Source organism: Oryx dammah, unplaced genomic scaffold (assembly GCF_014754425.2).
Source record: "Oryx dammah isolate SB20612 unplaced genomic scaffold, SCBI_Odam_1.1 HiC_scaffold_29, whole genome shotgun sequence".
Lineage (NCBI taxonomy): Eukaryota > Metazoa > Chordata > Mammalia > Artiodactyla > Bovidae > Oryx > Oryx dammah.
The window spans coordinates 34,264,587-34,280,336 of NW_024070213.1; the positions used below are offsets into that span (position 1 = coordinate 34,264,587).

General features: G+C 40.2%; 1 protein-coding gene across 1 annotated transcript in view; it reads right to left on the reverse strand.

The window, feature by feature from the left end:
* Window positions 1-493: 493 nt before the first annotated feature.
* Window positions 494-15,750, reverse strand: part of LMNTD1 (lamin tail domain containing 1) — an 80,709-nt gene continuing 65,452 nt past the window's right edge. The window contains exons 10-11 of the mRNA XM_040234575.1: window positions 8,542-8,605; window positions 494-1,455 (exon numbers count right to left, since the gene is read on the reverse strand). Coding sequence (XP_040090509.1) covers window positions 8,564-8,605 — 42 coding nt within the window. The 3' untranslated portion in view covers window positions 494-1,455; window positions 8,542-8,563. The remainder of the gene's footprint in view (window positions 1,456-8,541; window positions 8,606-15,750) is intronic.

Sequence of the window (15,750 nt, forward strand, 5' to 3'; positions counted from 1 at the left end):
TTTCCAGAACTTTTTCATTATCTTGAACAGAGATTTTGTGCCCTTTAAAAAACAACTCCTCATTCTCCCCTTGACCTGGCCCCTGGTAAGCGCTATTGTACTTTCCATTTCTATGAATTTGCCTATTCTCAGTACCTCAGACAAATGTCCTTTTGTGTCTGGCTTATTTCATTTAGCATAATATTTTCAAGGTTTAACCATCTTGTAGCATATATTAACATTTTTTTTTAATGGATGAATAACATTCTGTTATGGGTATATACCACAGTTTAAGAATCCATTCATCTGTTGATGAACACTTGAGTTGTTTTCATCTTTTATTACTTATGAATAGTCTGCTATTAATACTGGTATACAAGTATATGTTTGAGTTCCTTGGAATGTGACTTTTTAAAAATAAAGTATTTTTAGCCCTTGATATTTGGATATAATAAACAAAACTCAGTGGTCACCACTAATGGGTTTGGGGGTTATTTTACATTTCTTCACTTTCTTTCACTTTCACTTTACATCTCTTTATTTTTTTCAAACAGAGTATATTGGCAAAATCCTCACTTTTCTTGCTCCTTCTCACATTTCAAGACTGTATATGCCCCCATCTTTGGCATGTGTTATATAAATAAACAAAAATTAAAATAAATTAAGCTGGGCTATGAGGCATAGACAGGATTTGTTCTCAGAAACAGAAGCAATCATACCTTCTGCCTATGAAGAGAGGGTCAACATTAAAAATGAACAAGTTCATTAGTTTTTCAACTTGTATACTCTTGATGAGTATAGAATAAGATCCCTAAAGAATAAGAAGTGAGAATTGTGTTTAAAAAAAAAAAAGTAGCTCCATCAGATTACTTAATAAAAACTCGGTATTTCCTATCTATGGGATTTTGTACCTAGTGTCACAAGGTGGAAGAGATTATTTTGGCTGAATCTGAGTTACGTGCAGGCAGGTTTAAAAACTCCCAACTAGTTATCCCATAGAAACTTCCTCTATTACTTCTAGATATTAGGAAGCCAGATTAACACATACTTTAGGGAGATAGATTCCAAGTGTAGAAAATCAGACAGACCACAAGATTCGGAATTCCTAAAACATGTGCTTTTGGAAAATGCATCTGCAGAAATGGCAGAAGTGGTTGACCTAACATCTGGGCAGAGTATAAAAGACTGAAATTAATGATTGGGAAACTTCATGTGCATAAAATGAAAACTGTGATGGTTTTGCTTTTGACCAGTATTTTTCTTTGTAACACCCTGGACAACAAATGTTTCAATTTGTGCACAAACTGTTATCTCCCTTCTTTAACAAATGGTATCAGGAAAGTCCTGAGGAATTATCTTTTCTAAAAGAAACCATGTTCTTGCTTGCTGCTGGCTTCCTCTCCTTTCCTGTGTGGAAGTCACGCTGCATCATGTTAGGCATCCTTGTGTTGTTCTCCAGACTAGCATATTATCATCCTGAACAAAAGATAAAATGGAAATGAATGGTGAAATATAATACAGACTGTAAACATGTTGAAACTGTCAGAGTAATATAAAGTAGAAATGATCAAGTTCTTCACATTCCTCTTAAATGAAGACATGGAAACAGCAGATCTAGAACAGACTCATGGATGGGGGACAATAACAGGAAGAAGTTATTTGCTGATGCCTTACCTTTTTTCCATTCTAAGAGAGATGGGAATACCAGACCACCTGACCTGCCTCTTGAGAAATCTGTATGCAGGTCAGGAAGCAACAGTTAGAACTGGACATGGAACAACAGACTGGCTCCAAATAGGGAAAGGAGTATGTCGAGGCTGTATATTGTCACCCTGCTTATTTAACTTCTATGCAGAGTACATCATGAGAAACGCTGGACTGGAAGAAACAAGCTGGAATCAAGATTGCTAGGAGAAATATCAATAACCTCAGATATGCAGATGACACCACCCTTATGGCAGAAAGTGAAGAGGAACTAAAAAGCCTCTTGATGAAAGTGCAAGAGGAGAGTGAAAAAGTTGGCTTAAAGCTCAACATTCAGAAAACGAAGATCATGGTATCCGGTCCCATCACTTCATGGGAACTAGATGGGGAAACAGTGGAAACAGTGTCAGACTTTATTTTGGGGGGCTCCCAAATCACTGCAGATGGTGACTGCAGCCATGAAATTAAAAGACGCTTACTCCTTGGAAGAAAATTTATGACTAACCTAGATAGCATATTCAAAAGCAGAGACATTACTTTGCCGACTGAGGTCCATCTAGTCAAGGCTATGGTTTTCCCAGTAGTCATGTATGGATGTGAGAGTTGGACTGTGAAGAAAGCCGAAGAGTTGATGCTTTTGAACTGTGGTGTTGGAGAAGACTCTTGAGAGTCCCATGGACTGCAAGGAGATCCAACCAGTCCGTTCTGAAGGAGATCAACCCTGGGATTTCTTTGGAAGGAATGATGCTAAAGCTGAAACTCCAGTACTTTGGCCACCTCATGTGAAGAGTTGACTCATTGGTAAAGACTTTGATGCTGGGAGGGATTGGGGCAGGAGGAGAAGGGAACGACAGAGGATGAGATGGCTGGATGGCATCACTGACTCAATGGACGTGAATCTGAGTGAACTCCGGGAGATGGTGATGGACAGGGAGGCCTGGCATGCTGCGACTCATGGGGTCGCAAAGAGTCAGACACGACTGAGTGACTGAACTGAACTACCTTTTTCCAGGGTAAAAGGAGTATTCACTTTTCTCTCATTTTAACTCAGCTTGGTAATTTGTGTGCTTATTCAGGTTACAGTTCTTATGCTGAGTCATGACTCCTAAGCAGTGTAGCTATTTCACTACCTGATCATGGATGCTATCTCCTTCTGGTCTTAACTATGAAGATCCCAATGATTCTGAGACAACCAGCTTAATGACTCATTTCTAAACTTTCACCCCTCCATTTCCTTCTTGGTGGTACTTAACTAGTATCTGATTAGCTTTTCCACTAAATAGCTAAGATATGCCCCAGATTTACAACATACCAGGTAACACACATAAAAAGGAAGAGAAAGTTTTGTTTCTCTGTTGCAACTGCTTGAGTCTTCTCTAGGAGTCTTAGCAGGAGACTTCTCAGTCTCAGATGTTTATATTCTCCCTCCTCTGAGGAAATGGAGCTGAAGACATCCCACCTACATGTAGTTTCCTCTAACCTATGGAGTATCTCCGATCCAGCATGGAGAAGAGTCTAAATTGTAGGTGGTTTTACTCCTCTCATACAACCTTGCTGTGGCACAGGAAGGTGTGGCTGGTTACACAGAGAACAGGGTAGCCGACAGACTTGAAAGAAGGGAGGTTATGAGAATCAAATATTCTTGAAATTTCAACTGACTGAAGAATTTTGCAAACAGTCCACCTTGAGCACTGAGGGGAGAAAGACACAGATGGAAGAAACATACAACAAAAGCTACATAGAAAATGCTGACACCAGAAAATTTAATCACTAGACTTTCAAAACTCCTTTCATAAATGGCAAGGGCCTAATAGAATCAGAAGAGATTAGGTGGAAAGAATACACAGAAAAACTGTACAAAAAAAGCTCTTAATGACCCAGATAACCAGGATGTTGTGGTCACTCACCTAAAGCCAGGCATCCTGGAGTGTGAAGTCAAGTGGGCCTTAGGAAGCATTACTATGAACAAAGATAGTGGAGGTGATGAAATTCCAGCTGAGCTATTTCAAATACTAAATGATGATGTTGTGAAAGTGCTGCACTCAACATGTCAGCAAATTTGGAAAACTCAGCAGTGGGCACAGGACTGGAAAAGGTCAGTTTTCATTCCAATTCCAAAGAAAGGAAATGCCAAAGGATGTTCAAATTAGTGTACAATTGCACTCATTTTACATGCTTACAAGATTATGCTCAAAATCCTTCAAGCCAGGCCTCAGCAATATGTGAACTGAGAACTTCCAGAGGTACAAACTGGATTTAGAAATGGCAAAGGAAAAATAGATCAAATTGCCAACATATGCTGGATCATAGGAAAAGCAAGGGAATTCCAAAAAAAATCTACTTCTGCTTCATTGACTACACTAAAGCCTTTGCGTGGATCACAACAAACTGTGAAATATTCTTAAAGAGATGGGAATATCAGACCACATTCCCTGCCTCCTGAGAAACCTGTTTGCAGGACAAGAAGCAAGAGTTAGAATTGAACATGGAACAACGGGCTGATTCAACATTGGGGAAGGAGTATGTCAAGGCTGTACGTTGTCACCCTGCTTATTTAACTTATATGCAGAGTACATTATATGAAATGCTGGAGTGGATGACTCACAAGCTGGAATCAAGATTGCTGGGAGAAATATCAACAACCTCAGATATGCAGGTGATACCACTTTAGTGGCAGAAAGTAAAGAGGAACTAAAGAGCTTTTTGATGAAAGTCAAAGAGGAGAGTGGGAAAAGCTGACTTACAACTCAACATTCAAAAAATTAAGATCATGGCATCCAGTCCTATCACTTCATGGCAAATAGATGGGGAAAAAGTAGCAACAGTATCACATTTCATTTTCTTGGGCTCCAAAGTCAATGTGGACATTGACTGCAGCCACATAATTAAAATTCACTTGCTCCTTGGAAGAATAGCTATGACAAACCTAGACAATGTACAATGTATTAAAAAACAGAGACATCACTTTGCCAACAAAGGTCCAAATAGTCAAAGCTATGGTTTTTCCAGTAGTCAAGTATGGATGTGAGAGCTGGACCATAAAGAAGGTTGAGTGCCAAATAATTGATGCTTTCAAACTGTGGTGCTGGAGAAGACTCTTGAGAGTCCCTTGGACAGCAAGTAGATCAAACCACTTAGTCCTAAAGGAAATCAACTCTGAATATTCATTGGAAGGACTGGTGCGGAAGCTGAAGCTCCAATACTTTGGCTACCTGATGCAAAGAGCCAACTCATTGGAAAAGACCTTAATGCTGGGAAAGATTGAGTGTAGGAGGAGAAGGGGATGATAGAGGATGAGATGGTTGGATGGCCTCACTGATTTAATGGACAAGAATTTTAGTAAACCCCAGGAGATGGTGAAGGACAGGGAAGCCTGGTGTGCTGTAGTTCATGGGGTCATAAAGAGTTGGACATGATTGAGTGGCTAACATACATATTCACAAGTTCTTGTCAGGGTCCCAAGGAAGGTTCAGAGGAGGACAAGAAGGATATCCTATGTTTGAGCTGTCCAGTTTGGGCCATTTAGAACAGTAAGTGGTGTGTGAACACAGACCAGTTCATGGAAGGACTCTATCAGTACTACTTTTTTAGGAGCCCTAATACAAGAGTGCCTTACAAGTGTAAGAACTTTAGCCAATGATGAACTTAGTATGCCATGCTTGCAAATTTGCTGCTCTCCACCCAGGTCCTAAGCAATTGCATACTCTCTCCCTCTTTTTTTTTTTTTTCTTTACAATGGCATGCTCTTGAGGACAGTACTGATGAAATGTAAGAAGTTCCACTTCTGCCCTTGATCTGTCTTCCTTCTCTATTCTAGGTTCCTCAGTGTCTCATGGCAAGTCTGAGAGTTCACGGGGTAGGTGGCAGACAGAGACATGACTTGGCCTTGCCAAAGTTCTCTACTCTAACCTGTGAGGAGTTCTGTTTCTGCAGCCATCTGTGGCATCATCCATCTGCATGGCCCATTAGTCAGACAGTAGAACTCGCACACGTTCCTTGCAAAGAACTGAACAAAGAGCTTCTGGGAGCTGCAACTCCAAGTGCAAGGCATGGATTTATTCAGTTGTAGCATAGAAATGTGGTTAGCGTAAAAATGTAATTAGCAGTCGGAGATGCTGGAGATTGAACTTTGATTTTCTGTGTTTGTAACTGACATTCTTCAGTTAGCAGTTTTGGAAATAAGACTTGAATCTTTTTTGTGTAAGGAGATGTCTTAAGAGTCTCATGGTAGCAAACTGCTTTTTTCATGTGAATGAAGATGTCTTTTTCAAGTCCTGCTTCTAAACGTGGGGTGTTTTTGCCTTTCAGACAAGTGGGTGGGGTGCAATCAGACAAAGACAATCTTCATGCTTGATTAGTAGAGTCATGTGGAAGAACACTGGCATTAGGCTAAGATTTTAGTCTTCACTCTGCCACTTACTATTTTGGTGACTTTAGGAAAGTCACTGAATCACTGAGCTGAAGTTTCTACAATCATAAAATGGAGATAATATCAGCCCTACCTATATCTCATAGATTCAAACAAGATAATGTGAAAACCATGAAATCCTATGCAGATGTGTAACAATATAAGTCACCAAGGAATGATTATAAATACCAGTGGGAACTGAATAATGACTTTGAACAATTTTCCAAGAACAGACACACCAGATAAGACTGCAATACAGAAGTTATTCACTGACAGATGAAGTAAAATTTTGCTCCCACTAAAAGCTTCAGAAAATATTCTGAGAGCACATTAATGATCCATCCTAAAGATGTCACCAGTTGGGGATGGAGGCTCTGAGAAAACAAAAGAAAGGCGTCTCAAGAAAACTAGGACTTTTCAAAACAGAGTAGGTGCAAAAAAACTCAGAACTACCAAAGAATTTCCCACAGAGAGGCTCAGAGAACAGATCTGTGACCATGGTAGTTAAGCAGAATAATGACTGAAGAAGACCAACAAAGGTTACAATCTTTTGCCAAAATTATGTTATTCAATATCCCATGAGAGGATTTGGAACAGTTTTTTCCAACCAAAACCGACTAGAACAAAGTCCTGTTTTTGTTTTTAATATAATGTCCCTATTCCAACTCATCTGCACTTTCTGTATGCAGTGCAATTCTCTTCTGATTACAGAAAGTGAAGGGTAATTGAAGTATAGACGTGCTGGTTGCTAATGCCTGTGGTAGATTTCAGATCCCATCCTCTGCATTTCAAAGACCCCCGCCCCCCGCCCCGCTCAGGGCTATGCCAACTGGAAGAAATGGATCCCAGTGTAGATAAAACTCTAGAAAACTTCTGGGAGCCGAGATTATATCAGTGGGGGCCAAGGCTGGATTCTCCAGTTCTTTGCAATGAAAAAGTCCTTAATTTTGGCCTTGTGGTAAACTTGTCTCCACAGACTTCCGTTTCTTTCACTCTAGAATGAAGTAGCTAAAATAAATTCTTTTACAGCCCTAATGTTTTATGAGAAGTGTCTGAGAAGACAACTTCCCAGAAGAATAGGAACAGGCAGCCATCATGTTTTTAAGAGGTTGGAAGCTCAAGGATAACGAGGCTATAGAAATGGAAAGAGTGGACTTGCGTAAGAGTAGGTAACATTCAGAAAAATAGAAGATGATCAGGAAAAACCAAGGCAGAGACAAACTGAAAGAAACTGAACAGCTGAGCAACGAGAGAAAACTCGACAGGTTGGTACATAGACATGGGTGGCTAGTGGGACCATGAAAGGCCAGCAGGCTGCGTAGGGTAGTAGTGTTAAGTCATTTTTGTCAGCAGAGTCTATAATATTAGCAAGTTAGGGATCCAGTGCCTGTAGCTTTATTCTGAAATCAAGGAGTAAACACAAAGCTTCATTAGAAAAAAAGATCAATAAGACATAAGTAGATCAGTCATGGACTAGGGCAACAAAGGATGTCAACTAAAGAAGGATACTGACCAAAAAGATTCCTTGACCCAAAATTGCCTTGTCATCAGCTCTTTGGACAAAAGTTTAAATACAACCACTTATAAAACAGAAAGTCATTGTAGATATCACTTAGATGTAGATATCAGCACAAAAAAGATGAGGCAATGTAGGAAGTGACTGGTCAAACAATGCAAAGTCATTTATCAACTAAATAGCAGAGGCCAGAGCTCCTACTCTTTCATCACCATTTAAAAAATACACAACTACACAGCTTCCATAGTCTCCTTAACCAGAATAACTTTGTTATATTATTAATACTTTGTTGCTCATAGGAACTAAAATGTACTGGTATAGCTGCAAAATGGTTTTTAAAGTTTGGAAGGACTTTATTCTCTCTTTAGCAATGAATGAGAATGGAGGTTTCTGCTCATCCTTGCAAACATTGGCTGTTATTATTTTTTTTAATGTTTGAGGTTTAAAAATTTTTTGAATTTATTTTTATTTGGAGGACAATTGTTTTACAAGTGTTGGCTTCTTCTGTACAACATGAATCAGTCATAAGTATACATATATTCTCTTCCTCTTGAACCTCCCTCCCACCCCCACCTCCATCCCACCCCTCTAGGTTGTCACAGAGCATTTCTGTAAGTATTCTAAGTGACTCTGAATTTCAGTCACTCTTACTTACCCATCAACAAGGATAGGATGAGGATATAAAGGTAGGATGAGGGCAAAAAGTAAAGATGTGCTATTTCTTTGTTTCCCACTCTTAGAAAGTTTATCATACAACAGAGATAAAAAAAATTGATGGCTCCAAAAGCAACATAAATATTTAACAGAAAATTAATCATTACAGGATATATGAAAAAATCCCATGATCTGATGGCTTCTAAAGATGTATCTACAAATTATTTTAGTTTTCTTTTTCTGCAAAGAAGGCAAATCTGCAATATTTCTATATACTCACCTTTAGATGTTGAATTGACTGCCTATTGCTTTTGTAACTCAGATGTCCTGTTTTTTCTTGATCTCTGCAAACCCAAAAAAAAAGGCTTGAGCTTAGGCAGATGGGCAAGATCTTATATGCCAAGCATTATTTTTTCCACATTAAAATAAACCCTGGAATAAACTAACAACCAAAGGATTATCTTTCACTTGAAGAAAAAAAATCTAAGGTACAAGGACAATATTTAATAGTAACTTGAATCAAAGGGTTTAAATACCACTGGAAAAGTATTATTTGATTGGTAAGTCCAAACTTTGAGTCATTTTAAATGGGAACATAGATTTCAAGATATAATTAAAACTTTGAGAGAAGAAATATCTGGAAGATGTATTTTTAAAAACTGAGGTTGCAGAATAATTTTACCAGACTGTAAAATTCCTCAAATGCTTTCTACAGTTCCAGCAGCCACAGTGATGCAGTAGCCAGTGAAGGGAGGTTCAGGAATAAGGTTGCATCAGGAGAGAGTCATTAATACAAGGGGATGTGTGGACAGAAGCAGACACCGCCTAGCCTGCCAATTTAGATGGCTCTACGCTGGTGACTATTCATCACCAGGGTAGAGTGGTGGCCTCCCTCACTGCCGGGAGCCAGCGTGAGGAACTCCACCCTTGGCAAAGGTCATGAAGAAGGAGGCTTGGCATACACAAAGGCAGGATCGAGCCTCAGGAAACCCCCTGTTCCCAAGCATCTATCCCCAAAATCAGAGTCTACCTACTTTACTGTTTCATGCTCTCATCTACACTTCTGACTTTATGGGGGGCTGTTCCCCACTGGTTCTCTCAGAGAAGGAGTAAACGTGCAGCTCCAGTCAGTAAAATTCCTGGGTGTGACAAGGGTGTCTCAGGTCAAACCTCTCTGCTGACAGACTAGCTTGTGTGACAACCTCTCAACCATAAACAGCACAGAGAGTTTGGAGTATCTTGAAAGTCTTAATTAGCATAGGGCTTTTCTCATTGTTGAGTCAATGATTGCCAGCAGGCCTCCATATCCTTAGGCACCTGGGAATATATTAATCAATATATTTGGAATATAGAAAAGGAAATATAGTAGTTTTTGATGTTAGCAATACTAGAACTTTTGAGTTAATGAATTTTCTCTTTTGTTATAGATCACTGTACTTTGTTATAAATCATTGTGTCCTTGCTATGCAAAAATGTAACTTTATCACTATCTTAAGACTAAATAGATCTTAAGGGGAACATTGGTGAAGGGTTTTCATTTGTTGGGTTGATGTTTGCTGCTAAATCTCCATATTCCCTGCTCTTATAATGAATATAACTAGCATATAAGAGAAATAAGTATTTACCTTTAAGATTAATCATGTTAACCTTAGGTTAAATAAATTCCTTTCTTAGTTGTAACCCACTACACCCTCACCCTATAGGAATGCAACTTTATCTGGTACCTTCAGAGGGTGGCGCCTGGTTTAAGAAAAAACACCCTTGGAAAAAATAAGTTTTTTGGTTATCAGAAAGAAAGGATCATAAAATGTAAGCAGGCCTCATGGCCAGAAGATGATGTAAAACCCCTAAGACCTTTTTTTTATACTTTTATGTGAAGCACCTGATTTTGATAAATGTCAGGACTGCTGACCCCCGCGTGCCTTTAAAATTTCCATTTATCTCTATGTGTAACAAAAGGTATATAAGCAAACCTAAAAAATAAAGAAATGGGATCAGTTTCTGGAAAGACTGATTCCCCCATGTCGTTCTTTCTTGCTCCCCGTTTTTCTGGCTGAATTCCCATCTGGAGCGTGGGTGCCCGCCACGTCTACTTACTTGCCCCAGCTTTTAAGTTCCACACAAGAAGGTGCCCAAGGAGGGGCACCTTCCGATATTCAAGTGGCACTGGTGGCCCAACGTAGATGGTGTAAATTCCTTGTCTTGGAATTTTATTGGTATCCCACGTAAACCAAGTTATTCAGCCTCTTTTTCTCTCCTACTATTTTCTGGCTGAATTCCCATCTGGTACGTGGGTATCACCAAGCCTGCTAATTTTGCCTGGGCTTCTAAGATCGGACTGGGGAGGCCTCAGTGCCTCCTCTCCTTCGGGAGAATGGAAAGACGCCTGTGGCCTACGTAGGTGGTGATTGGTATTCCACGTAAAACAAGTTATTCAGCCTCTTTTTCTCTGCTAATTTTCTAATCTCTCTCTGTCTGTAATTAAATAAGTTTTTCCTAGGATGCCGATTCTGTCCCCACCTTTGAATTACCCTGGATCCACCAGGGCTGGACCCTGTCACCTCACTTCCATCTATTTGGGAGGGACTGGAAGTCACTTTGTTGCAATATAATTCCTACATAGAAAAAATCAAGTGTATCAAACTGAAATAGTACTGGATGGATGATCCCAAGTACAAATTACTTCTAGCCCAGAGATGAAATGTTATTTTATTCTTGTAAAACAAGAGAGGAAAGAAAAACAATATTTTAGGTGCAGATTACAATGCACTCCTCCAGAAAAGACCACTCTAGGGAAGCTGCTCAGTCATGCCTATCTCTTTTTCTTCTCTGTGAGTTCAGAAGAACTGTCAAGTGAGTTGCTAGTATTTGATAGCCCACGAGCACGGCTGAGAGGAGCTACCCCAGGTCCAAGGTAAGGAGCAGTGGCTGCCCTTTGCTGGAGCAGCCATTAAGAGATATCTCACGTCCAATGTAAGAGAAACCCAAGTAAGACAGTAGGTGCTGAGAGGGCAGCAGAGGGCAGACAGACTGAAACCTCAATCAGAGACAACTAGCCAATCTGATCACATGGACCACAGCCTTGTCTAACTCAACGAAATGAAGCCATGCCCTGTGAGGCCACCCAAGACGGATGGGTCATGGTGGAGAGGTCTGACAGAATGTGGTCCACTGGAGAAGGGAATGGCAAACGACTTCAGTATTCCTGCCTCGAGAACCCCATGAACAGTATGAAAAGGCAAAATGATAGGACTGAAAGAGGAACTCCCCAGGTCAGTAGGTGCCCAATATGCTACTGGAGATCAGTGGAGAAATAACTCCAGAAAGAATGAAGGGATGGAGCCAAAGCAAAAACAATACCCAGTTGTGGATGTGACTGGTGATAGAAGCAAGGTCTGATGTTGTAAAGAGCAATATTGCACAGGAACCTGGAATGTTAGGTCCATGAATCAAGGCGAATTGGAAGTGGTCAAACAGGAGATGGCAAGAGTGAACATCGACATTCTAGGCCAATACTTTGGCCACCTGATGCGAAGAACTGACTCATTTGAAAAGACCCTGATGCTGGGAAAGATTGAGGACAGGAGGAGAAGGGGACAGCAGAGGATGAGATGGTTGGATGGCATCACCGACACAATGGACATGGGTTTGGGTGGACTCTGGGAGTTGGTGATGGACAGGGAGGCCTGGCGTGCTGCGTTTCATGGGGTCGCAAAGAGTCGGACATGACTGAGCAACTGAATGGCACTGAACTGATTACAAAGTGTGAAAATGTGATGTGCAAGAAAGAGTAACAAAAACGCAGAGTGTTGCTGGTTAACACAGTGATTCTCTTAGCCGCTAATAGGTTTCTAAATCTAATGAATCAGGATGCTGTTTGGCACATCACAGTGCTAACTTTCTGAACAGTGAGTTATGGACCTGAAATTATAAACAGGCTTCTAAGATATTTTCCTTACACAGGCAATCGTTTAGACAGAACAATCTAGCCATCGCTTCTCATGTTTTGGAGCAATTTGTTGGCATGAAACACTTGTAAATATTTTATGTGTGTCCTTCCAGAATGATGAGCCTGAAGATGAAGGTTTTGAATTGCACCCCAAAAGCTTGTTCTTCAGCTGAGTGTTGTATTTTAGAGCTACAAACACTTACAGAAAATTCCCATCTATAATTTCTTAAATTGTAATGATGAGATTATCACTGGTAGTGCTTCCATTTCAGAGTGTGAAGGTGGTAATTTCTTGGGTTATTTGAGCCTGAAATATTTAGCACCTAGTCTCACATGCTAGTAAAGTAATGCTCAAAATTCTGCAAGCCAGGCTTCAGCAATATGTGAACCATGTTATTCCAGATGTTCAAGCTGGTTTTAGAAAAGACAGAGGAACCAGAGATCAAATTGCCAACATCTGCTGGATCATGGAAAAAGCAAGAAAGTTCCAGAAAAACATCTATTTCTGCTTTTTTGACTATGCCAAAGCCTTTGACTGTGTGGATCACAATAAACTGTGGAAAAATCTGAAAGAGATGGGAATACCAGACCACCTGACCTGCCTCTTGAGAAACCTGTATGCAGGTCAGGAAGCAACAGTTAGAACTGGACATGGAACCACAGACTGGTTCCAAATAGGAATAGGAGTACGTCAAGGCTGTATATTGTCAGCCTGCTTATTTAACTTCTATGCAGAGTACATCATGAGAAATGCTGGGCTGGAAGAAGCACAAGCTGGAATCAAGATTGCCGGGAGAAATATCAATAACCTCAGATATGTAGTGACACCACCCTTATGGCAGAAAGTGAAGAGGAACTCAAAAGCCTCTTGATGAAAGTGAAAGAGGAGAGAGAAAAAGCTGGCTTAAAGCTCAACATTCAGAAAACGAAGATCATGGCATCTGGTCCTATCACTTCATGGGAAATAGATGGGGAAACAGTGGAAGAGTGTCAGACTTTATTTTTGGGGGGCTCCAAAATCACTGCAGATGGTGATTGCAGCCATGAACTTAAAAGACGCTTACTCCTTGGAAGGAAAGTTATGACCAACCTAGACAGCATGTTCAAAAGCAGAGACATTACTTTGCCAACAAAGGTCCATCTAGTCAAGGCTATGGTTTTTCCTGTGGTCATGTATGGATGTGAGAGTTGGACTGTGAAGAAAGCTGAGCGCCGAAGAATTGACGCTTTTGAACTGTGGTGTTGGAGAAGACTCTTGAGAGTCCCATGGACTGCAAGGAGATCCAACCAGTCCATGCTAAAGGAGATCAGCCCTGGTGTTCTTTGGAAGGAATGATGCTAAAGCTGAAACTCCAATACTTTCGCCACCTCATGCAAAGAGTTGACTCATTGGAAAAGACCCTGATGCTGGGAGGGATTGGGGGCAGAAGGAGAAGGGGACAACAGAGGATGAGATGGCTGGATGGCATCACCGACCTGATGGACGTGAATTTGAGTGAACTCCGGGAGATGGTGATGGACAGTGAGGCCTGGCATGCTGTGATTCATGGGGTCACAAAGAGTTGGACATGACTGAGCGACTGAACTGAACTGAACTTTAATTGGAATATTTTGACTTCTGAAAATAGTATTTTTACTTTTGTGAAACAAGGGATCATTAATGATTTATTTTCATAAATTAGATTATAATCTTTCATAACTTTAAAATACCTCTGTTTTATAATTTTGAAAGTTTTGAAATAAAAATCTAGTCATGAAGTTACCCAATCATTCTGTCATTAGAGATAATATCTTGGAATTGTTTATATGGTCATTAAAGAAACCTTGTAAAGTAAAAAAAAAAAAAAACCCTCTAATTCAGCTGTAATAAGAGACACATAAATGGTTCTCTGCTTTCTATTTTTTAAATGAAACTCCTACAGAAGTTATAGTGATATTATAATCTGAATCTTCTAAAGTAAAGCAGCAGAAGAGAAAAATCATTACTTTTAAATATATGATTTAATATAATTTTTCTTATAAGAGTTCCTCCCTTTCTTGATTGAATAATAAAAAATAACAGAAACCTTTGGGATTTTGCAATGTTCTTACAAGCAATTATTTTCTACTCAGTCTGATTGTAAAAGGTCCAACTAATTGGCCTTCTATATTCCACATGACAGTCAAGTTCTGTTTTAAAATTTCTGTGTAACAATTATAGTAATACTGTTGATTAATACTGCCATCTGTATATATGTATAGACACACATTTATATATTCAGTTCAGTTCACTTCAGTAAAATCACTCAGTCGTGTCCGACTCTTTGCGACCCCATGAATCACAGCATGCCAGGCCTCCCTGTCCATCACCATCTCCCGGAGTTCACTCAAACTCACGTCCATCAAGTCGGTGATGCCATCCAGCCATCTCATCCTCTGTTGTCCCCTTCTCCTCCTGCCCCCAATCCCTCCAGAATCAGAGTCTTTTCCAATGAGTCAACTCTTCACATGAGGTGGCCAAAGTATTGGAGTTCAGCTTTAGCATCATTCCTTCCAGAGAACACCAGGGCTGATCTCCTTTAGCATGGACTGGTTGGATCTCCTTGCAGTCCAAGGGACCCTCAAGAGTCTTCTCCAACATCACAGTTCAAAAGCATCAATTCTTCGGCACTCAGCTTTCTTCACAGTCCAATTCTCACATCCATACATGACCATTGGAAAAACCATAGCCTTGACTAGATGGACCTTTGTTGACAAAGTAATGTCTCTGCTTTTGAATATACTATCTAGGTTGGTCATAACTTTCCTTCCAGGGAGTAAGCGTCTTTTAAGTTCATGGCTGCAATCACCATCTGCAGTGATTTTGGAGCCCCCCAAAAATAAAGTCTGACATTGTTCCACTGTTTCCCCATCTATTTCCCATGAAGTGATGGGACGAGATGCCATGATCTTCGTTTTCTGAATGTTGAGGTTTAAGCCAACTTTTTCACTCTCCTCTTTCACTTTCATCAAGAGCCTCTTTAGTTCCTCTTCACTTTCTGCCATAAGGGTGGTGTCACTACATATCTGAGGTTATTGATATTTCTCCCGGCAATCTTGATTCCAGCTTGTGCTTCTTCCAGCCCAGCGTTTCTCATGATGTACTCTGCATAGAAGTTAAATAAGCAGGCTGACAATATACAGCCTTGACGTACACCTTTTCCTATTTGGAACCAGTCTGTGGTTCCATGTCCAGTTCTAACTGTTGCTTCCTGACCGGCATACAGGTTTCTCAAGAGGCAGGTCAGGTGGTCTGGTATTCCCATCTCTTTCAGATTTTTCCACAGTTTATTGTGATCCACACAGTCAAAGGTTTTGGCATAGTCAAAAAAGCAGAAATAGATGTTTTTCTGGAACTTTCTTGCTTTTTAAATGATCCAGCAGATGTTGGCAATTTGATCTCTGGTTCCTCTGTCTTTTCTAAAACCAGCTTGAACATCTGGAAGAACATGGTTCACGTATTGCTGAAGCCTGGCTTGCAGAATTTTGAGCATTACTTTACTAGCGTGTGAGATAGGTGCA